This window comes from Fistularia commersonii, chromosome 19 (genome assembly GCF_037954325.1).
Source record: "Fistularia commersonii isolate RoL2024-O1a breed Wild chromosome 19, RoL_Fcom_v1.0, whole genome shotgun sequence".
NCBI classification, from domain to species: domain Eukaryota; kingdom Metazoa; phylum Chordata; class Actinopteri; order Syngnathiformes; family Fistulariidae; genus Fistularia; species Fistularia commersonii.
In genome coordinates this window covers 9719924-9742764 of record NC_141302.1, presented here as the reverse complement: position 1 = coordinate 9742764, position 22841 = coordinate 9719924, and the positions used below count along the sequence as shown (strand labels likewise).

At 40.1% G+C, this 22841-nt stretch overlaps 1 protein-coding gene across 1 annotated transcript in view; it reads left to right on the top strand.

The window, feature by feature from the left end:
• The window catches only part of LOC147223649 (ADAMTS-like protein 1), a 105297-nt gene that overhangs the window by 72088 nt on the left and 10368 nt on the right, over positions 1-22841 (top strand). The window contains exons 4-16 of the mRNA XM_086165867.1: positions 6095-6140; positions 6481-6717; positions 7948-8074; positions 8339-8413; positions 9613-9770; positions 12470-12581; positions 12688-12826; positions 13009-13059; positions 13154-13358; positions 13752-13899; positions 14018-14102; positions 18879-19165; positions 21290-21419. Coding sequence (XP_086021993.1) covers positions 6095-6140; positions 6481-6717; positions 7948-8074; positions 8339-8413; positions 9613-9770; positions 12470-12581; positions 12688-12826; positions 13009-13059; positions 13154-13358; positions 13752-13899; positions 14018-14102; positions 18879-19165; positions 21290-21419 — 1800 coding nt within the window. The remainder of the gene's footprint in view (positions 1-6094; positions 6141-6480; positions 6718-7947; positions 8075-8338; positions 8414-9612; positions 9771-12469; positions 12582-12687; positions 12827-13008; positions 13060-13153; positions 13359-13751; positions 13900-14017; positions 14103-18878; positions 19166-21289; positions 21420-22841) is intronic.

The following is a 22841-nucleotide window of genomic DNA, read 5'->3' as shown; positions in this document are numbered from 1 at the left end:
GAGCTTTTTGGTAGTGGAGAAAACCGCAAACACCAGAACCCCCTGTGCTGGACTGTAAACGCTGAGGTCAATTAGTTTTTTTAAGTTCATGATATCAACAGTCAGACATTTCCCTTTTCTTGTCCAAAGGCTTTTTGGCAAGTCAAATCTCAGAATGCTACTGGCTATAAAACCAATTGATGTGTAAAGAGGTGTTTGGGTTTTTGCACCCAATGTGGGATGTAGGTAGTATTAGGCAAAGAAGTACATACTCAAGTTTTTTTTTTGTGTGCAAGCCCATGTATTTACAGATGTGTGTGTCCTTTGGCAGTGGCAGTAATGTATGAGGTTCTTGAGCAAATGGCAAGGCCTTCCATCACACCACATCCCACCTTACCTTGCTGTTACGTGGGAATGAATGAGCAGTAGCCTGGCCCTGGGTGGCAGATCAAACAACGTCATTAAAAGTAAAGCACAAGGCCCCTGTGTGTGTGTGTGTGTGTGTGTGTGTGTGTGTGTGTGTGCGCGTGTATGCCTGTGTGTGAGCATGCGTACATGCGCCCATGTGCACACGTGCACACGTGTATAGGACTAGCAACACCACTCCAACTCACTGACCTTTTAAAACACACACATATTCTCACTGGATTCAGTGCTTCTCCAAAAGCACACAAACATACAGCAAGACATAACTGCTCATACACGCCTGCATGCAAAGCACAGACTAAACAGATCATGTAGCTCTCATTAATCGTACTCATGCAATGCACTCTTGATCACAAGTTCTACTAGGAACCACCGCACAGCTGGTTTAAAGCAAGTGTGGACATACGGATTGGGTGTTGTGATCTGACAAAGTGCTGCGCTATTATTGATGAGGCCCACGAATCACTGACACTCAGTCACACTGATATTAGATTGTTTATGGCTCAATTTTTATCACAAAAGACAGTTGTGTTTTGATTAGTTTAAATCATTTGGTGATGCAGTCATATTGCAACTGGATAGGCTTCCAATATTTTGGAATGTAGATAAGCAGTCACTGGCAGTGGCTGGAAGCAACATATCTAAGTGCTGTTTTTCTTTGCGGTGCCCACCATTCATTGCATAACTGATTCGCCGAGGTGCCAGGAGATACATTGAATGGCGCTGGTCTTCTCACAGTTTTCACCAATGCTCTTCACAGCTGTGTTTAAAGTTTATATTTCACATCTTGTGAAACTGCATTTTCCCCAAAGTAATGACTTACCTAATTAACTTGGGGCTTGGCACCACAATTATGTCTCTCTTTTACGGTATATGAGACCACCCTCGCTGTAGCTTGTGCTGTGCTAGGAGCACCTCTTCTCGCTTGTCTACATTACCACTTAGCCAGCAAGTAGCCAGAATCAACAACAATCAGTCTACAGAAGAAGATCCAAACCTAGATTAGATTGAGCATAATAATTCAAATAAGGAAGTCCAAAAGAAAGTGCTAGCAATCACCGCACAATGGGGAAAATTCTGGACAGAACAAACAACATACTGATTTGATTTGCCTTGCAACTACCAGGTCTAAACATTTTGAACATTTTGGCCAGAGGGTTCTGCTGCAGCGTTAGTCTGTGGCGAGCAAAAACGAATATCTGAAAAACTGAAAGAATTTTTTCAGAGCATTTTACCGTGACCTGTCCTTTTCACTTTTCTCTCTGATTTGATAAGAAAAATTTTAATCTTATGGATGCCATTTGTGCCCACATTTTAGGACAGATTTTTCACTCGTAAGTTTTTGAGCTTGCTTTGTAAAGTCCCAGAACGCAAAATAGTATTTATTCGGGGATTTAAAATCAGCTGCAAGGTTCTGGCGATGCGGGACCCACAAATCCCAAATTTTTGGATCTATTGATGATGAGCCTCAGCATGAAGCTGATAGCCCGCAAGGAGAGCGGCAATGTGTGTGGTAAACGGAAACAACAGGAGTTGTTGTTTCATGGACCTGTGATTTTGTATTTGCAGGTTTCCAGGCATCAGTGCTCTTTTCTTTTTTCCTCCTCTTTGATTATTCACTGCAAATGAGCAAACAAACAATGTGATGAATTGTTTTATAAACATGATTGTATAACGTTTGCAATTTGTTTGCCATTTCTTATATGTGTCGTGGCAACTAAACCAAGCAGACTCAAAACAGGAAACAATGACCACAATGGCCTTTGAAAAAAAAATGGGTATAACCAAATAGTCCAGGGAAAGGAACGGAACAAATTGCAATTAACCCGGGAACAGGATTGCAGGATTTCCAATCATGACATTTTGGATTTTTCTCCCATAAATCAGTGCGAACATGATCTTTTCTTCTGTACACTGCCTGCCGAGCTACATGGAGAGGCCTGATGCAGCAGATCCATTTGTGATTTTCCCCAAAGGGTTTCCACTACAATCTGACTTTCATCCCAGCATATCTTTACACCTGCTGATTTTACCTCTTCTTAAGAGAGTAAATAATAAACTAAGGCAGTTGGGCACATTCCATTGTGAAGATAGTTGGTGTGAGAGAGGAGGAAATAGAGAATAGGTTGATTCGCTGTGGCGACCCGTGAGGGGAAAAGCCGAAAGGAGAAGAAGAATTAGCCACATTCCATGGACCAAAATCAAAACCATAGAAAGTGGAAATATGTGGTTTTTATCAGACAACAAAGGAGGTTTCACCTCTCTGTCGCATAGGATCATGATATGTTTGTTTTTTCTATCAGTTCAAACAATAACACAGCGCTGATGTGCACGCTTTATGGATTTATTCTTTTGTGGGGGTTTGACCCACTTAACGCCAGGCCATGACCCCACTCCTGCAAATCTGTCTTCAAAACAAATCCTCCCGCAGCATGATCATGGGCTTTGTGCTACCCAAGAAGTTGCTACTTGTTCAAAAAAAGGAGTGCTTTCTTTTTCTTGTGACGTGTGAACCAGAGTAAGGGTTAATCATTTAATGTGTGAGGAGTTATTTTCAGCTTACTACAGCAAATGACATAACTTGCAGTGATCTGATGACTGAAAGCTGTGTAGCTGTACTTGGCCATAGAGGACAAGATCAGGGCTTGAAACATGAGGATGCAGCTTCAGGGGAATAAAAATATACATTTAAATGACACCCTATGATCATGATCCATGAGTTTATCTAAGGTTTTAATGAAGTTAAATTTAAAGTTGGTTTATAGAGAACTGATAGACAAGGTTTCTCTCATTTTCATTATACTTCTATGATTCTTTTAATGATTTGCTGCAACTCGTTTCGTCATCTAGTCAACAGTGAAGCTCACTGCTGGAGCATATTTCAGGCATGACAAAATCAGCCACATTTTCATATGCACACTTACCGCAAGTGTATCAATAATATGGCCAGGATTTGTAAGAGACCATCATGCATTACTTTCAATTTATCAAGAAGAGTTGATGACATGTATGTGGACGATGTGAGCCAGACAAATGGTCCACGAAGTCCAAGAGTGAAAGGAGGTATTCAAAATAACTCGTTCTTGTTTCAATAGATTTCAGCTCGCGTGGCCCGCTGTACACATTGCTGTACTGAATATACAGCCTTTTAGTGCTGTTGGCAATTGCAATTTCTGTTTTGTTGTGTCTTTTCTCTTACTTTGGCAGGAAGGGAAGTGCCATAGTCTGTGAGTTTTGTTATTGCCGCCAGAATTCTAATATTCTACCCAGTAGGCTTCCCCTAAATTTTCATGGAGGGGTAATGAAGCCCTGGTCCCAAATCAGCTCACTCTACATGTTGCAGCTTCCAAAGTCAAGTGGAAAAACGATCAAATGAAAACGAAACTCATTTTATTCTTTTGCCGCTTTTCTAAAATCCAGATTAAATCTTGCTCGTCCCGGTCTGACTTTCCTCACTGATCCAGATCTTTGCTATCTGTCTCTCAAGTCTTGGCCTTTGAAATAGTCATGCTTGTGCGCGAGCCCCATGATCCAGTGTTTGGCTTGGCAGAGATGGCTGTCTGGATTCATCATGAGGTCGAATGTTCTTGCCATGCCACACACTCAGTATCAACTCCCTCAGCTCTCTAAAATAATATTGTAAAAATCCTGATGCTCTTGTTCATCTGTCAGTCCAAAATTTGCAATGTTGCTTCCAATCTTGGTTCCAGATTAGCTAAGGGCCGATGACACTGGAATTTTCTTTTAACGTTATCTAAGTCAACACGATTATCCTTTGATTAGTTTCCACCGGGGTCTCAGATAATTGGCCTATCATAGTCACCGTCGGCAGTTTATCATCGTTCGGCATCAAAGCGCACAAGAATCATAATTTAGAATAAGTGGTTCGTGCAACGACTCGGGCAAAGATATAGCAGATTGTCATGCAGAGAGCAGTGATACAGACTGTTTCAATTTGTTCAGCAGACACAGCTGCGAGGGCCTAACCGTGCGCGCCATTAGTGCTTGTGCAGAGGTAGGTTAATACAGTTTGGATAAAGGTTAATAAAGAGAGGGCTTGTTTAATCAGATGTGCACACATAGCAGTTGTTTCAATAAGTGTCTAATATGACACCCTTCTGCTCTAAATCTTCAATACAAAAGTTTCCTATTAGCACACACCAGCATATATACTTATATATTGCAATATCTGTTTATATCTCTTAGAGATATAGACATCCAACACAGGTATGTAGTCTTGTTTAATTGTCTAATAGCACTTTGTAATTGAGGTTTTCCTGTTTAACTCCTCTCATTGTGTATTTTAGGGATGGCGTTTTTGTCATCCGTTCCTCTCATAGCACAAAAAAACTTTTTTGTAGTTGGTATTAGTTAATTTATCTGACAGTTTAATGATCACTTACCCTTTGAATGATGCGACGAATAACCCATCTAATGGTTGGGTAGATCAGCGACCTTCATGTGACCTTGAAGAACCCCTGTCACGCGCCACCTTCAAGTGACCTAACTGTGTTCCCAAGGTTTTCACAACCTCTTTCCCCCTGAGCAGCCAAGAATCTTAACGCTCGTATTTTGATAGTACTTACATCCGTTTTGGTTTCTTTACATAACATTACATGACAATCTGCACCTGCACTTTGTGAGTTGTACTCTCAAAGCTACACTCAACTTTAACTTGCCAATACTGTCTACATTTCTGGAGTATTTTTACACTTCCCTGCACTGTTACATCGGCTTATAACGGTAAGTTTATTATTATTTATTTACCAATGCTTATCTGGATGCCCTGCAGAAGGCAAAGTCAGAATTTCAGTGTACAGGGAAACACGTTTCTGGACTGTATACATGACAATAAACACTTGAATCAAATTTCCCTTTTTAATACAGATATGAAACACGTGCACGAAGAAACCCGCATGAGTTTACCGATAGTGTTAAGAAATCTGATAATATTGCAAAATATTTGATGATCGGAGGAGAAAAGGGGTAAATGTGATTTTGTGCAATGACATTATATTGAGAAGAAAACTAGAGACTACGGTTTCCCTTAATCAAGTCAAGAAGCAAACACAAACTCTAAATTGGACATATTCCCCTTAAAATGCACAGATAAATTGTTAAAAGTTTACAATATATTTGTGTGGACATACAGTTGCCTCCTGATATGGCTGTATTCCCATCTCTTTAGGAACACAGTAGTACTATGAGGCAAGACAAAGGCCGCTAGCTTCCTAAGGCTCTAACTATTCCCTTAAAACCAAAAGCTTTTTTGTGGTAAATGCAGGACAGTCAATAAAGCCATGTGCGCTGATCTGTAATTTAATATTTTGGGTTTTTACACTTATCAGATGGCCACATTTGCAATGTGCCGCGAAAATATCATCTTCATTTTGTGTAATGCTGCAGCCGTCTGAGGACAGTAAAAGAGATCTGTGGATAAATCTAATTTGAGAAGTGCCAAGGCCTTGTATATATTCATAGTCACATTGTGCGAATTATATTATGTCTTCACTAACACACCGCAGAACCCGAGCCTGTGGGTTGCCACATTCGAAAAAAAAAATTCAAACCAACATCAAAGGGTGGAGAAGCGGTGGCCTCTGGCCTAGATGACTGCTGCGTATTGTGGTTTGCTTTATCATTCATCCTCAAAGCCAGTTCGCTCAAGTGTGCATTTTCTCTTCTCCAGGACCTGCGAAGGGCAGAATATCAAATATCGCACATGCAGTAATGTGGTAAGTTCAGCAAACTTATCTGGATGTAGTTGATGTCAGTTGAGCTTTAACTTGGTTGTCTTTTGAATTCAACTCAAACAACTCACTAGTGATTGAATACAGTGTGGAGAACTGTGAAAATATGGGTGGGGTTTAGACACAAGGGGGATGATTTAGTGATGTTTGATGCTCTTGTTTTCCATTAAGAAAGAAGTTTCAGGGAAAGACATCAGATGCCTTGTGTTTTGATTTAGTAATTACTCCAACATCTATAAACAGCACTGCTAATCTCAATGTGTCCAGGGTGGTTAAATGATTTTTTTTCTTCTTTTTTACATTAATGGCACTGATTTTATTTTAGGACTGCCCATTAGATGTTGGGGACTTTCGTGCACAGCAGTGCTCAGCCCATGCAGATGTGCGCTACCAGGGTCAGTACCATGAATGGCTGCCAGTGTACAATGACCCAGAAAACCCCTGCTCTCTCAAGTGCAAAGCGAAGGGCTCGGGCCTGTTGTTGGAGCTGGCGCCCAAAGTGCTGGATGGAACACGCTGCTACACAGAGTCCCTGGATATGTGCATCAGCGGAGTGTGCCAGGTGGGCCGCAGATCCAGGGAGCCCTATGCACTTGCATGTTCGCACCCATTTTAAGCTGGATTTTGTCACAATGTCCATGCATGACATTAGTAGAAACTGAAGACCAATTTGCTGCGCTCAGGGAATAAGGTTGGTTCATGTAGTTTTCCTTCACCTATAAACTAAATCTGAATGCAAAATGTGAATCAGAATCTTTTATGCACACCAGTAAACCATAGGCACACTGTATTTGCAGTTCATTCCATGCAGTTTTATGACATCAGCTAATTCAACCATTTTATGTAACTTTTATGTAAAGATTAATGTAAAATGAATCAGGGTTTACTTTGCAGACCAGACACAAATCAGAGATATCTATCTCTAAATGTAATTATATTATCCAGTATTTAAGGATTTTATTTAGTGTTCTGCCAATAGACTTAGTACGCAGTTGTAAAGAGACCTCGTCCTAATGAACGTATCCAGGTGTGCACTATGCCCATAGTTGTACTGTCAAATTAAAAATGAAGGAATAATGCAAAGGTTTTCAAACAGAAACTCATAGACATGCCAATCTAAATCAAGGTCAAAGTGCGAAATCCCCAATTTGAAAAACTGATATAACCCCATTAATTTACATGTTTTCACTAGAGGTATATTTAGTGCCTGATATGTTGAAGTGGTGCTGTGATAAACTATGTATTTTCATTGCATTTCATTTTCTTCCCAAATGAATTCCCATTGGGTGTGAATTCCATGTTTGCGCTTTTGACTGACAGCCCAGGAAGTAGTTTTTCATTGCTCATATTATTGTTTGAGTACAGCTGCCTCTATGAGTGTAAAAAATGTGTTGAGACAGACAAAGATTTGAATTCACTCTCACTCACACAGTTGCATTCTGGCTGTGGTATTGTCCTACCAACAAAATAAATCATCAGTCAGCTGTGAACGATCAGTGATAAAGTTTATTTGAAAACGCAAGCAGTATTTTTAGAAAACAACATGATTTATCCAAATTGGAGTTTAATGTTTTTCTCTTAATGCAAACACTCGATATTGAGGGTCCTTGTTTCATGCAATATGTTTCTCGGTCCATCTCGCCTTTTTTGGATTATTCCTCTCTTTAAATGTTTGCTTGTTAGGTTTGACAATTTAATGTAAATTTAATTTGTAATTGTTGCGTAAATGAGATCATGGTCCAAGGTTTTTAGTATTTCTGTTGTTAGATTTCTCTATCTTTGTGTGTTATAGATTGTAGGTTGCGACCATGAGTTGGGCAGTACAGCAAAAGAGGACAACTGTGGCGTTTGCAACGGAGACGGTTCCTCCTGCAGATTGGTGCGAGGTCACTACAAATCCCAGCGTGCTTCGGGAAAAAGTAAGTGGTCTTGAGTATGTTAAAAAAAAACATGGCTTTCAAGCTTTTGATTAAATGACGGTTCAGCTGATGGTTCACATGATAATAGGCTGTGTTGACTTTTTCAACCAGTTTTCTGTTTGTACTTGACAGTTACGATGTTACTATGATATTGTATTGTGATTATTGACAGATATCTATGATTCCTCTGTGTGTTGTGTGTGTGTGTGTGTGTGTGCTTGTGTGCTCGTGTGTGTGCTTGTGTGCTCGTGTGTGTGTATCAAGCTGAGGACACAGTCGTCGTCGTCCCCTACAAGAGCCGTCACGTGCGTCTTGTCCTGAAAGGCCCGGATCACTTGTGTAAGTCCTGGTAGGTCCAGGGTGCCCTTCCATCTGAATCAGTTAAACACAAGATTCACATTAATTAGTTAATTCATTCATTCATTCATTCATTCATTCATTCTTTCCACTGCATATCCTGCACACAGGGTCATGGATTATTGGCAAATGAACTACTTATTAGATGCTAAAATCCTGCATGTGCTTTATGACTTTAGAGCAGTTTTTATGAGTTTCTATGAGTTGAACTTATGTAAGATAACTTTCATAAACATTTGTTTATCAATGTGAAGGATAATTTTGTCATTATATTTATTATATTTACATATTGTTTCCTGAACCTTACCTTTGGTTTGCGTTGGATTGTATTTCTTCTTGCACAGCCAATTTTTATTCTGGTTTCATGTAATAATTCTCAGTCTTTTCTAAAAAATTCTGTATTTTTCATTCATATCATAACTTGAGGCAGTTTCAGCTCTCCTAAAAAACTGTTTATAAAGATGGCTTCAACTGTGCTTTACGAGAATTTTAGACTCCCAGCTTTCACAAATGTCAAAAAACTGGCATCAAACTCTGAAAAAGAATTGAAACAAAATCGACAAATATTCCATCTCCACAACTCTTTCCTCCAAAGTTAATTTTCCAACACTTCATTTTCGTGAATGAACAGATTTTCGTCAAATATTTCCCTTAGCCTTTTAGTGGAGTGTAATTGGTTGTTGGCGGATGCTGGCTGCAGCTTTTTACAGCTAGTTTAGTTTTTCCTATTGTTGTTTCTTTTTTGTGTGAATTTCCATGCTGGAAAGGCACACAGGCACGCCGGGCCAGTGTTTGGAGCGGCTGCAGCCAACCCAGAAAGCCACGCGCTTTGTCTCTGAATCCAGCCTCCTGTGTTCTTTGTGTAACTCAATCTGACTTGAGGTATATGTCATGAGGCCTGTGATAAATTAAATGTTTATTTTGTGAGAATCACAGCACTTGGACCACATTTCCTTTCATCTGTCCAATGATATGGTGACACAGTAATGTGTTGACAGGAAAAGGCAATTATGGTGTTTTCCTTTTTGTTTTCGTAATGTAATGTTTTGTAAGGTGCATTTTGGGATGGCAGCTAAACTTTTGACATCATCCAGTTCAATAACTGTCGATGTCGATAAATGGTGTTTATGTGTTACGTAAGTGATGAGTTCACATTCTCCTGCTGTCTTTCTCCACTCCAGATGTCGAGAGCAAGACTTTACAAGGGGCGAAAGGGGACGTTGTCCTGAATAAATCAGGGCAGTACCACCTAGAGAACACAACGCTGGACTTCCAAAAACTTTCAGATAAAGAAGTCCTGAGAATTACTGGCCCGCTCGGCGCTGATTTCACCATCAAAGTAAGAGTTGAAATAAATACTCACATCGGATGGGATGGCTTGCTTTCCTGGGTTCACTGAGACCATCAAGAAAATAAGAGCCAGTTTCATTGATATTCTTTTGAAAACCATTGTCTCCCAGTGGTGAAGTGTAATAAGGAGTCAACCTGGCCAATCTGCAGATGAAATAGAGCTCTGGTGGATGAATTTGCAATCCACATATAAGTTCTTGGCCTCAAAATAGCCTAACAGCAGCCATTTGTTTAGATCAGTTCCCGGAGCAAAGGTCTACCTGTTAATCCCTGAGTAAGATCATGGAAAAAATCATAAACTCTGTTTCCCATTTTTTGTGGGGAAGCATATTACTTTTTATACTGCTATGACACAATGGCTGGGATATCTTTTTCCTGATTCCTTAAACACACATTCCTTTTTGAGGGTAAAATTATATGAGCATGGTGTAACGACAGCGAAACTTCCCCCTTATAAACACAAGTCAGTTTTATTCAATAAATAGCAATGAAACTCAAGGAGGCATAAATGCACATTTTTCTCGTCTTTTCTGCGGCACAGAGCCAGTTTGTGTTGCAGAGCGGGATGAGTTTAGACGACTAGAATCCAATATTTAGAAGTTGCCAGAGAATTTTGACTGTAAACCCATGAGTGTGAAAGAGTGACAGTGAAATCTTTTGCTATTCCTTCTTCATCACAGCTGAGGCAAGAGATTGAAAGCAAAACCCTTTGAATACTAACAAAAGAAAGGCTTTTTTTCCCCCAAATATATTTCACTAGTGTTTAGTTGGTTGTGTCACTGAGCAAAGCTACAGTGACCCTCCACCATAATGTCCTTTCCTCCTTCTCTTAAAAAGAATCCCTAAAATAAGTGAACACCGCATTTCCATACATTGTCCTTCTGGTAGATATTTTCAAAGAGTCAGAATAAAGTGGATCATTTTAAGACCTAATTTTAGGGGAAGGAAAGAAGGAATTTTGATATTCCGTCTTTGAAAGAGGTCACCTTGAATAAAACATGCTGGAGTTCCAGTTGTGGCTGGGAGCGGGCCTGATTTCTACCTTCTTTGACATTTACACTGTTTCAGTTGAGTATTTATATAACCACTTGAATATAATGAATTAGTTACTGCCTCTAAAATTGTCTTTGTCTTCAGAAATATTGGTAAAGGATTATTTTTTTTACTTCAAACTAATCAGTAAATGTCTGTGCTACTAGACTTTTATTTTGTTATGGTTTATTTTTGCAAATATTTTCACAAATAGAAAAAGAAGGACATGAATGAGTTACATTTGAGTTCAGTCAGTTCACGGTGGCCGATTCAGAGCCGGTATCAAATTTCAAACCTATTCGTTGTGATTTGGCGTAAGAGAACCAGCTTTTGGCCTGAACGCCAGTCCCAGAGTGACGGCAACACTTACATTGTTGTCTTGACAAAAGACTTGCTTATGTCCAGGCCTTGGGGCTTCAAGCATAACAAATCCACTTCTCAAATGGGAACACTACCCACAACAGTCAGAGTGAGCGGTGACTGCTGTGACTCTAGCGTTGCTGGGAAAGTGGAAATGTATACAGTTATATAATGACATGGTAATATGGTGACTCTCAACCCAGTGGAAATGTTTCTTTGAAGTCATGCAAGTTGAGTGAAAATATTTGTCAATTTAGCGGCTGTCCAGAGTCGTCCTCTCTTTTGTAAACATCACACAGGAGCATGACACGTTCACTTTGACTTGAAGGAATGATGTAGTCACTTCAGATAAAAAAACAAACAGTTAATTTATATTCTCTCATTTAATATCTTTCTGTTACTTTTAATCTGTTGTTTGATGTAAAAATAGCACATTGTCAGCATATTAAATTATATGACCTATTTATGCTCCGAAGCATAACACTGTGTGTGTTCCTTTTCCTGTCAGCTAGTAGAGCTGTAGCATACTGTGCACCTGACCAGCTAAGAACTAGACATAGCTCAGAACATTTTTATGTTCATTAACTGCTATCATCCCCTGCTCATGTACCTTATACCATTTAAAGCATAGGCAGCAAACTCTGGCCCATGGGCCAAATATGGCCCGCACTGTAATTATATTTGGCCCACGAAGCCAAACCAAATGACTATTAAAGCTGGTCCGCCGGTATAGTCTATAGTACATGTATCGCTAATTCTAAAAATCCCAGAATTTTCTGCTGGTGTTTTGGCACGAACATCACAACCGGACCCATAAATGCCCTCTCCTCTGTGTACAGTTGTCATGGCGACCTTATGCTAGTACTGACACCCTGCTACTTAGGCAGAAAACAGGATTTTTCATGTGTGCAATATTAAGTTATATATTGTATAGTATTATGTCATGCTTGTTCCATATTTAGTTTTTAAGCAAAACTTGTTTGGGCCCATATGAAAAGGTTCATTGTTACATCTGGAGGAAGATTTTTTTCAATAAATATCAATGTTGGCCCGCGACTTTGTCCCAGTTTTGAATTTTGGCCCACTGTGTATTTGAGTTTGACACCCCCGATTTGAAGACTGGTGGATTATGGACAGCTGTAAGAGAAAGATGAGTTAAAGATTTGTGATCACATTCATCATAGTCATGTCCTTTGGTGCATATCATACCAGTATGGCACACTTACACTTTGGACATATAAATGCAAAATCAACAAAAACTGATTGATGGTCTCTTACTGAATGTGATTTCCGTAGGTACAGTATAGTAGTGGAGCTGACAGTGTGGTTCAGTATATCTACTACCAGCCCATCATCCACCGCTGGAGAGAGACTGATTTTTTCCCCTGTTCAGTGACTTGCGGTGGAGGTAGGCACACAGCTGCACTGTTGGCCTTGTGAAAATCGACTTCAGGTGAAGTTTGTATCTCCCAGTTCTTGCCTTTCAGGACAAATATCCTGTTCTCCATTTTCAGGGTACCAGCTGACCTCAGCGGAGTGCTTTGATTTGCGGAGCAGCAGAGTTGTCGTGGACCAGTATTGCCATTACTATCCGGAAAACATCAAACCGAAACCAAAACTCCAGGAGTGCAATATGGAGCCTTGTCTGGCCAGGTTAGATAACATACATCGCTGTCCATCAACATTTGTTTTCAGCTGCCAATTTAAAGTTGAAGGGGGTCAGATTTAAGCTGCTAAGTGTCAGACCTTTTAATGAAATACTGCAGGTGCCTATGATTTAGTAATCATAACTAACCGATTGAATTCTTCTATCCTCTAACGTTGTTACTTTTCAGTGACGGCTACAAGCAAATTATGCCGTATGACCTTTACCACCCCCTACCTCGGTATGTCTTTTAAGATGAAGAATCGACAAATACAAACCCAAACCCTAATCCCTAAATTTAATCATCATCCTATCAATTGCTTCGGGATTTTCAGGTGGGAGAGCAGTCCCTGGACGGCCTGTTCCACCTCCTGCGGTGGAGGCATCCAGAGTCGCTCAGTGTCTTGTGTCGAGGAGGACATGCAGGGAACAATCACCCCAACTGAAGAGTGGAAATGTCTCTACTCCCCTAAGACTGCCATCCTGCAGCCTTGCAACACTTTCGACTGCCCCACCTGGATGGCTCAGGAGTGGTCACCTGTAGGTTCCTTTCATTTTGTGGGGTTTTAGCTTTGGGACTCTGAATGTTTAAACATATCATAAGCCATTTGAAACTGTGACTGATGATGCTTTACTTCACAATATAGTCTGTGAAACCTCCTGAAACCAAAAAGCGGCCTTACAAGCACATGTCTGAGTCTCAGAGAACCAGATTTGCGGGCTGCTGTTTACCTATCATATTCTTGCTGGCAAACTTGATGTTAAATATTTTTTTTTGGCAGAGGACACGTAACATTCATCCATGCACAGATAACTGCAAGTTCTCTTTCTTCAAGTCCCTTAAGTAGAACGTTAAGACTCCTTATCGAAGCTAGCATGGGCATGAAAATAATGGGTGAATCTCAAAGTAAACTATGATTTTGTTGCCACCAGTGCACGGTGACCTGTGGTCAGGGTCTGCGCTACAGGGTGGTGTTGTGCATCGATCACAGGGGACTCCATGCTGGAGGATGCAATCCCACCACCAAACCCCACATCAAGGAGGAGTGCTTGGTGACTGTGCCCTGCTACAAATCCATCGGTGGGTGAATGTGTGAATTTCAGTGACGGTGTCATCATAAAAAGGCTTGTCAGTTTTGAAAATTGAATATTTTTCCTGTGATGGTCAACCTACCTCTCCCCTCTATCACGTACTCCAGATACACCTCCTGTAGAAGCAAAACCTCCGTGGCATAAACAGGCCATAGAGCTGGAGGAGGACATTGTCGTTAGCGAGGAGCCAAAGTGAGTACCGCCCCCCCCCTCCCCAGACACACACATCGTATGTAAAGCAGTCTTAAGAGGCATCTCCAATTGTCCCATGAAAACTGTGAAAAAAGCAGCTGCAGCTGACAGTTTCATATTCTCTTCTACTGTTGAACTTCTCTGACATTCTGCATTATTACTAAATGCTTTAAGCACAAATGCCAAAAACAGTTTGGCCTCTGGATGCACACGTGGACCGCTTCCTGTCATTTTTTTTCCTCATTTCCCCAAATCCTCATGCAGTTATAGCCAGTTTGGAAATGGTATTTACAGTCAGAGGTTAATGTTCTGTTGAAACCATCACAGATGTTGAGTCAATGCAGTAAAGTAGTTGCTAAACATATATAAAAAGGCCTCAAGGTGCACAAGAGAAAATAGGAGGGGGGAATTTACAACATTTAACAGTTAAAGAATTACAGTCCCTCTGTAAGGGAAGAGCGAAACTTACATCCTAGGAATGCAGTTGCAACAATAGTTTTTACAGTCTTGAGTTTGAAATTTACCTGGATATGAAATTGAAGCAGACAGGGCCCGTTGCTTCCAAGTCAGCAGCTATTTTCCTCAACGGGAAGTCAAAACTATACACCTGTTGTCTACATCTTTCTTCTGACACTTGTGAAAATGCCACGTGCACTGGTTCAAGTGCATTTTTTTTGATTTATTGGACAAAATGCAGAACAGTTTTACCGAGTGAGCTATTACGCTGTTCATTATTCTACTTCACATGTAAAGTGTTCAGAGAAGGGCATCTATGTTATATACAAAATTGAAATAATGGTGTAAACATGTGTTAAATTAATCAATACTTGGATTGTTTGGAGCCCTGGGGGTTTCCAGCTGTTCCATGTGACAGCAGTCAATCATATGCTCGCAAAGGAAGCACAGAAAGAAAGGAAATTGCCTAAATATTACCGCGGATTCACCTCAAAATGGTTCAGAAATTGATACAAACATTAGCAAAACACAATCATTACTTTTCAACAAATCATCAAAGATATATGTTTAAATCGATTGCAGGAAAGGACCCAAAAATAACGGATACATCAATAATTAATTCCCGTATGATTTCAAGATAAGATCAGTCTTGCTGAAATTATTTTAGTCTACAGTTTGTTTTTGCAACCATTTGAATCAAAGTGGGATACTTCCCTCAGCTTTGCACATAATTTATTCTACATTTACCTGCATTTTTCACATGCATCTCTGTCTCTCCCCCATTGTTTTTTTTTTCATATCCCCCAGCCTCGAATTGCATTGCATGCATTCCTCAGTTTCACTGATACTAGAACTGTTGACATGTGCATTGTCAGATCTGGCTAATGAATTTGACGCACAAGGTTTAGTAGGGCAAGAGGGGAACGCCGAAGATGAAACATAGTTTTTGAACGTGTCTGTCTGTTCGCTCACCGGCTACCAGCATTACCTCAGCAAGCCTTCAGATGTTCCAGATGTTTCTGTCCCACACATCAGTTGAATAATAAAGGCTGTCCTCTGAAGATGGACAGTGTTTGGACACTTCCCAGTGCCTTGCATGACTTGTATTAGACACCATGTTAGCCAGTTCAAAACATCTGTTACTTTGACTTGTCTTTGGAGAGAGGAAGGCGGAGAGCAAGTGAACGCAATGCCAAAACATATGATTTTGCTGTTTTAAGAAAAAAACAAAAAAAAAACATGTATTTCCTCCAAAAGCACATAAATATCTCTGCATAATATGCCTTCCATTCATAAGCCAACAGCAATATCTGCCTACCATATGGGTCCAGTTTACGGATGTAAGTGGACAATGAAGGAAATTCCTGTCTCAGACTTATTGCACCTCCATTGCCAGGCCGTATGCCTGCCCCGAACCACCGCTGTGCAACTACATGAAAAATGAAACCCATGTATGTCCCGCAGCTAGACCTAAAAAGTGTTTTTTCACCTTACCACTACCATGTCTAAATCCAATATTTCCAATGATAGAAATTTAATTGCCATGATTAAGAAGAGGCTTTGTCGAATAATCCAAACATGGGCTTTTTCTGTCCGTGAATGAAGTCAAGATTGTTTTTGAACTCACAGATGTACTTAAATGATGCATGAAGATAAACATTTCTGCGGCTTCCCTCGCTGACTTTGTTGTTCACATTCCAAATACCAAGCGCCTGCAATTCATTTCTTCATCGCAAACACAATGAGTCCTTGAGCGCTTTATCAAGGTCCTCTTCAATTGAGGTATTCGAATAAAACAGCAGGGTGCTCTTATTGTTGCATTCACACATCTCACCCAGGACAACCTCCAGACTCTTTGCTCCGCTGGCTCACACTGTGATACACAAAGTAGGCTCAGAACCTGTTCAGAGAAAATCCTATTACAAAACTCGGCACACATTGGCAGAGATTAACAGATAATAGGCAATGCAAACTAGATGTCGTACCATGTAAAATGAATGGGATTGTGTTGTGATCTATACAGCTCTTTGGCGAGATTTTTTTTTTACTTTCTGTCATAACATTGTAAATGTCTCCATAATAATGTTGTGCCACATTACAATGCTGCCATACATTTGTACTGTCATTCAGAGAGAAAACCCCCTTGTAAGAGCAGATTTGCCTCTAGACAAATCCAGATAATTGCTCAAAATAGGCTGCAGGCTACAAGCCCTCAAACAGTAATCATTTGCAACTGACCTTTCTCCAAATTAAACAATATCTTACTTAAGGTTTTTTTTTTGACTGCCTTGCAGAATAATCTGTTCATGTTCGCATTTATTTGGACACATAGGAAACACATGCATATGCTGATTAGGGAACCCCAAATATCAAATGCATATTATGGTAATTAGTAATCCCAATAGGTATTCCAAGAGCTTTAGAGTCAAACAATTGTTTGTTTTCACACATTGGACATATAGACCTTTTACAATGAAAGGCCTCCTCTTAACTGTTTTCACATAAAATGGACTGACAGAGCTTGGTTCTCAGAGCGCTGTGAAATCCAGCAAGACATTATGGATAATTTAGATGCATACAGGATGGTGAATGTGTAGTAAAAGAGAATCTGTGGATAGAACAGGGAATTTATACATCATCTACACTTTCGCAGATACTGCACATCAGTTTCAGAAGCTCAATTCAGAAACTCTTATTCAACACAACTGCCTAGATTGGTTCGGCCATCGCGAAGAGCTGAAACTCCTCACAGTCAGCACAGAAGAACCCTTCTGGATGAGAGGCTAAACATCTTAAAAAAATTAAGCAGGTCCAGTTGCCATGATAAGATTGTCATGTGAATACCGTGATCTTGATGACAAAACATTTAAACATAATTGTGCGATCAGGTTCAGACAATGTTACCATTTGGGGTAAGTTAAGGAAAACATCAGGATTTGAGTTTGGACCAGCAGAGCTTGTCAGAACACTGTTTCCATCGTGGACAGCAACATCAAATGTTAAGAGTCTAAAAAATGACGTACTCTGTTTTTATTCTATTAAAAACAAAAGGCCTGTAATGACTGTGACATTATTCTACTTGAAAGCATCAAAAAGGCTGTTTATATGGCAGTATATTATTCTTATCCTTCTCTTCAGGCTTTCATTGAAACCCTTTAATCCATGTCATCATCGAGTGCAGTCCTGACCCGGCGATGGTTGTCAGTGTTAGTTTCATGGTTCAATGATGAAATTGTTTTTTGGCTCAAGATTCAACAAATTGGATGAGATAAGTAGCTCAGATATAATGTCGATTCATAGCTACTGATACATTTGGTCACTTTACCAAAATAGACCAATGGTTGGACTTTTTAAATGTTATGTTAGCTTTTTTATTTATGACCAGATGGTGTAAAAGCAGTAACATTATCAACCTTGGTCAGAGTAGATGAGCACTTGGAATTACCTTGAACTCTTCATCCAGTCTCAAATTCTATGTTTCACTTTAAAGTGTGTTGTTTTTTTTTTTTTACTAAAAACATGTTAATGGTTATATCGACAAACAGTACCAGTGTCAATGTGATTTTTTTCTATTCATTCCGCATTTTACATAATACCGCAATCATTCATGAACACAAGGACAATCTGAAACAGGTTCTTAGTGATCCAAACATCACTGAGTCATTATTAGTAGGCCTGGAAGACACAGCGTGATGTAGATTTCCTTTCCCTGATCCATCAAAAACCTAAGCTCTTAATTTTAGCTGATGGTTTTTATGCACATTCCCCAGAATTTTGGATTCAGACTGAGGATGTGAGCTTAATCAGAGAATCAAGAGGGATGTGGTAATTTTTCTGCCCAGTGCTGTCAAGTCTTGATATTTCTTTCACACTTTCCCTACGGCTGTTGAAAGAATGACGGCTCTGTCAGCCTTGACATGCCTTCAGGCACTCATGAACACCAGTGATCTACAAGTATTTCCTCCTCTAAACCATTCTTTAATCTGAGGAATGATGCACATGAAAGCAGTTTATCCAAGAATGGCTGATCCTAATGCTTCCCAGCTGTTCAATTAACCACAGAAGAACTGGATTTCATAAGTACTTAGTGAGCTTATGAACTTAAGAGTAAATGACTTAACTCTAATAAGAACCTGTAACTTGTTATCAGACTTCTTTTTTTCCAGTGAGCACAGCTGGACTTGAGACAGTCCTCATCAAACCAAAGCTTTCATAGGCACCATATGAAGAATGCTACCCGTGTGCTCTTGATAATGTTTTTATCTATGTGTCCGTGGCAATCATCGGTCAACTTGTCTCTGCTTTTTCCAACATCTCTAGCTTCATTCCAGGACCGTGGCAAGCCTGCAGCAGGACATGTGGCGCCGGGACCCAGCACCGTACGGTCAAGTGCCAGGTGTTGTTGTCCTTTTCTCAGACTGTGGCCGACCTTCCTGATGATGAGTGCGAGGGCGTCAAGCCTGCTGAGAGCCAACCCTGCTACCGTACTCCGTGCCTACGACCAGAGGGCCAGCAGGAGGAGGCGGCAGAAGAAATGCCTCAAAGGGAAGAACTGCACGACTGGGAGTACGAGGGTTTCACTGAGTGCTCCGAGAGCTGCGGGGGAGGTAGGTATGGTTGTTGTTGACATCAAGTAGGTAAAGGACAGTGAGTTAGCATGAATGAAGGTGAGTAGGAGGGAAGGTGAAAACAGGAGCAAGCTACACTAACACACACGCATTACTATGCCTTTGGCCGAGTACAATTTCTTTTTTAATCAAATCAAAAAAGATCAAATGAAAACGCAACAAGTGAAGTATTTTACTATAATTAGAAACATATTTATTCTATTATTTTTGTATCAATAAATTATTGATAATGAGGAAAGAATTTATCATAGCAAATATAGAATTAGATATGTTATAGCAAGCGTGGACTTATGTTTCAATAACTATATGTACACCTTTTAAATTGAAATTACTTTCAAAACATCTAGAAACCAAACATCAACTGTAAAATTGTAAGTGATGTAATCACTACTAAAAAAATGTTAATAAATCCAGCTAATTAAATACAGACAAATAAAATTATAAATAAATAATAAAAAGTGATAAATATCAGTAGTATAATTTCACATTATAAATTTTTGTATTCTTCGAAGAAAAAATTTGCCTTCTATTTCCCCAAGTGTGAGTCATTTACTGAGGAAAAAAATAAATATTTCTAAATCTTAATGTTGATACTGCTTTTATCCACAAGCTGCCTCACAAAAGGATGCATTTCAGACTTTGATGACTCAGTGGACTTTCTGATCTGACACAGGCTAGAACTAAATTTTTACCTTTTGTGTGACATTAAGAATGAGTGATCAAATTCTTTAAGTGCCCACCATGAAACATTTACATTCACATTACTAATTGTTGCTTTCATTAGCCTGCTCATCAATCTAGAACAAAAAATCTTGCATGAATTTTTAGATGCAGTGATCAACAGCATGAGTTGCATTGACTCACGTAAAGACCAACTATCCATACTAAGTCCCTAACCCTACATGTGATGTAGATTGTTGCTAATGGAAGCTGTACTTAACTGTCACTGAGCAGCTGTTGTAGGCCCAGTCAGCTGACATGATATAGAGCAGAATGTTTTCAGCTTGGTGGAGGAATGACAGTAACAGCATTCTCCTTCTTCAAAGACCAGTCTGTTTTCCGCTATAATTGCTCCATATTGTTACTCCGGTCTTGTTGAATCAACTCCAACCATTTTATAACACGGGAATTCACAGTGTCACAAGTCAAACTGACAAGCACCCAGTTTTCACGTAGTGATGTTACTGATTGATATTTTACAGGATCATTTTATCACTTCGAAGGAAATAGTGAATTTTACAGGAATGGTGTCGGAGACGATTAATGAACACAGCCATCCATGCAAATTGATAGATCAATCAGTGACCGCTTCATATTGAACCATTGATTTGGGGTTTCATCATCACAGTTGTCGTGATACCAATAAAAAACAGACACCATGCAGACATGACAATATAGGGGTTACCAAGTTTAACCCTAAAGGTCATACGTCCATGATTCCCAGCAGCAATGAACGCTTCGCCAAACAGAGACGGTTTTCCCAAACATTCTGCCAACTTGAGTCATGCCCCACTTTAATCTCCCCACCTCCACCTCCCAGCCTGCATGCCTGCATTGTGTGTCTGTGCGTTAATGTCTACACAAGTGTGCATGAGTAACTTCATTTCTGCACATGGGCGTAGGCCTCAGAGTCTGTGTGCGCTCACCCAAACCCAACAAGCTCCCATTCAGGGATGATTACAGGCCAGTATCAGATGTCACACACGCACACACACCCTAAGGGCTGCGCTTCTGTGGACCATCACACCCATGTGGTGTTTGAAGTCCCTGCTTCACTGTTATTGTCCCCATCATTAGAAGCAGGCGCATAGATTTATGTTACGTTCCTTTTAACATGACCTGACATCACACCCTTAAAGTTGATCAATGCTTCAGGCCAAAGCTTCGGCAGGCAGATGTTCTGATGGGATGTTCATTTTAGACACAGTAAATATGCTCTAATTTCGGTGCCTAAATATCAGATCAGTGGATTTTTCATTGTAGGTAGATCATGGAATCGTAGATACAACTAAAAGGATGTGAAAGTAACTTTAGTGAGCTGAAAACAGTATAACTGAATCCATGTTTTGTTTTCATCCCCTGTGGCTGCTGGACACATCCCAGGTGTACAGGAGGCTGTAGTAATCTGTCTGAACAAGCAGACTAGAGAGGCAGCAGACCAGAACCAGTGTGTGAGCTCCCGTCGCCCCCCGCAACTTCTACAGGACTGCAAAACTCAGCCTTGCCCACCCAGGTAAAAACCCCTAGCTCAAGCCAACATTGTAATCGTTGGATGTTGGTTTGTGCATGACTACAAAGAAAGACATGATTGATGGGTACATAAAAAACTGGGGGGAAATGTGTTTTTGGTTTAGCCACATACAGGAAGACAATACGAGTTAAAGTCATGACATTAAACTGGCTTTGCATCCTGTCTGTTTGCCAAGACTGAACCGTCCTAAATGTCCAATAAGCCCGGAGACATAGATGTATGATTTTGAGAAAGATTATTGCATCCCTGAGACCTACACCTGCAACTACTTAGCTGAGAGAAAACACATCATACAAACAGAATCAATTAAAAACTACTCATCACTGCAAGCATACAGGAGATCCCTCAAATTCCACAACACTGATCCTCTCATGTTAAACCACTTGGGCCAATGAAATCACCATTCAACCTACTTGAGTCCAAGAGATTCCTAGCAGAATGACAGAGATTGATGGCCGTATCACCGACTGCAGGAAATGAAGCTGGAGGCAGAGCGCGTGCAACCTGGTCAGAATCAGACACAATGTGGATTGAATGTCAGTTGTAAATGCACACACAAGGCTCAGTTTCTAGACTGACTGTAGAAGAGCCATTTCTTACAGATTGTGAGCAACTAATAACCATAATTACCCTGGGTCATAGTTTTTTTGTTCGCTTTGCTAAGCATGGTTTTTATTATCCCACGATAAACCTGTTGTTTGCTAGACCGAAAAGAGACCGTTATTGGGTACATGAGTCACAATTATCCATCCTGAAGAGTTGCTCTTAAAATAGTGTTTTTAATATTTTGTCTTTTCATACTACATAGGTATGTTTTTGGTTACAATGGGTTCACAATCTGCTGATCCTTCAATATTTTTCAAATAGATGGACGTTTACAGGCAGTCTGGCTCCTTCATGCTTATCAGGTGAAGGGTGCCCTCATGTGGAGCTTAACAAAAGTTTTCAGGGAAGAATGATAGAGATGATGTGATGATGTTGATGATGCAATGATTTTTTTTTTCCTTTTAATGCCGCTTCCATGCATGTGACGCCCTTGGCTGGTAACCCCCCCATTCATGAGACTATCGGTTGTAGAAATGACTCAGTCACCTCATATTTGGTTAAAAAAAACAAAAAAAACTTTCTTTGACTCAAGAATGAAATTGCAAGAGTTAAGTGCTCAAAGGCAAACGTTGGTGCAATCTCAGAAATCACCCATGATTTCCTCATAATGTCTTGAGGGAATTCATTTCACGTATACCAGAAGAAGTCACACGGACTACAAACAAAGATCCTGGTCACCATGATCTTTGAATAATGTTTAGTGCCTTTTGAATGCTAATTTTGAAAACATTTCACAAAGCAGGTCAGTAGGCAACTTTCCCAAGAGGACTCACATGAAGCATGAGTTTGTATCTTTGT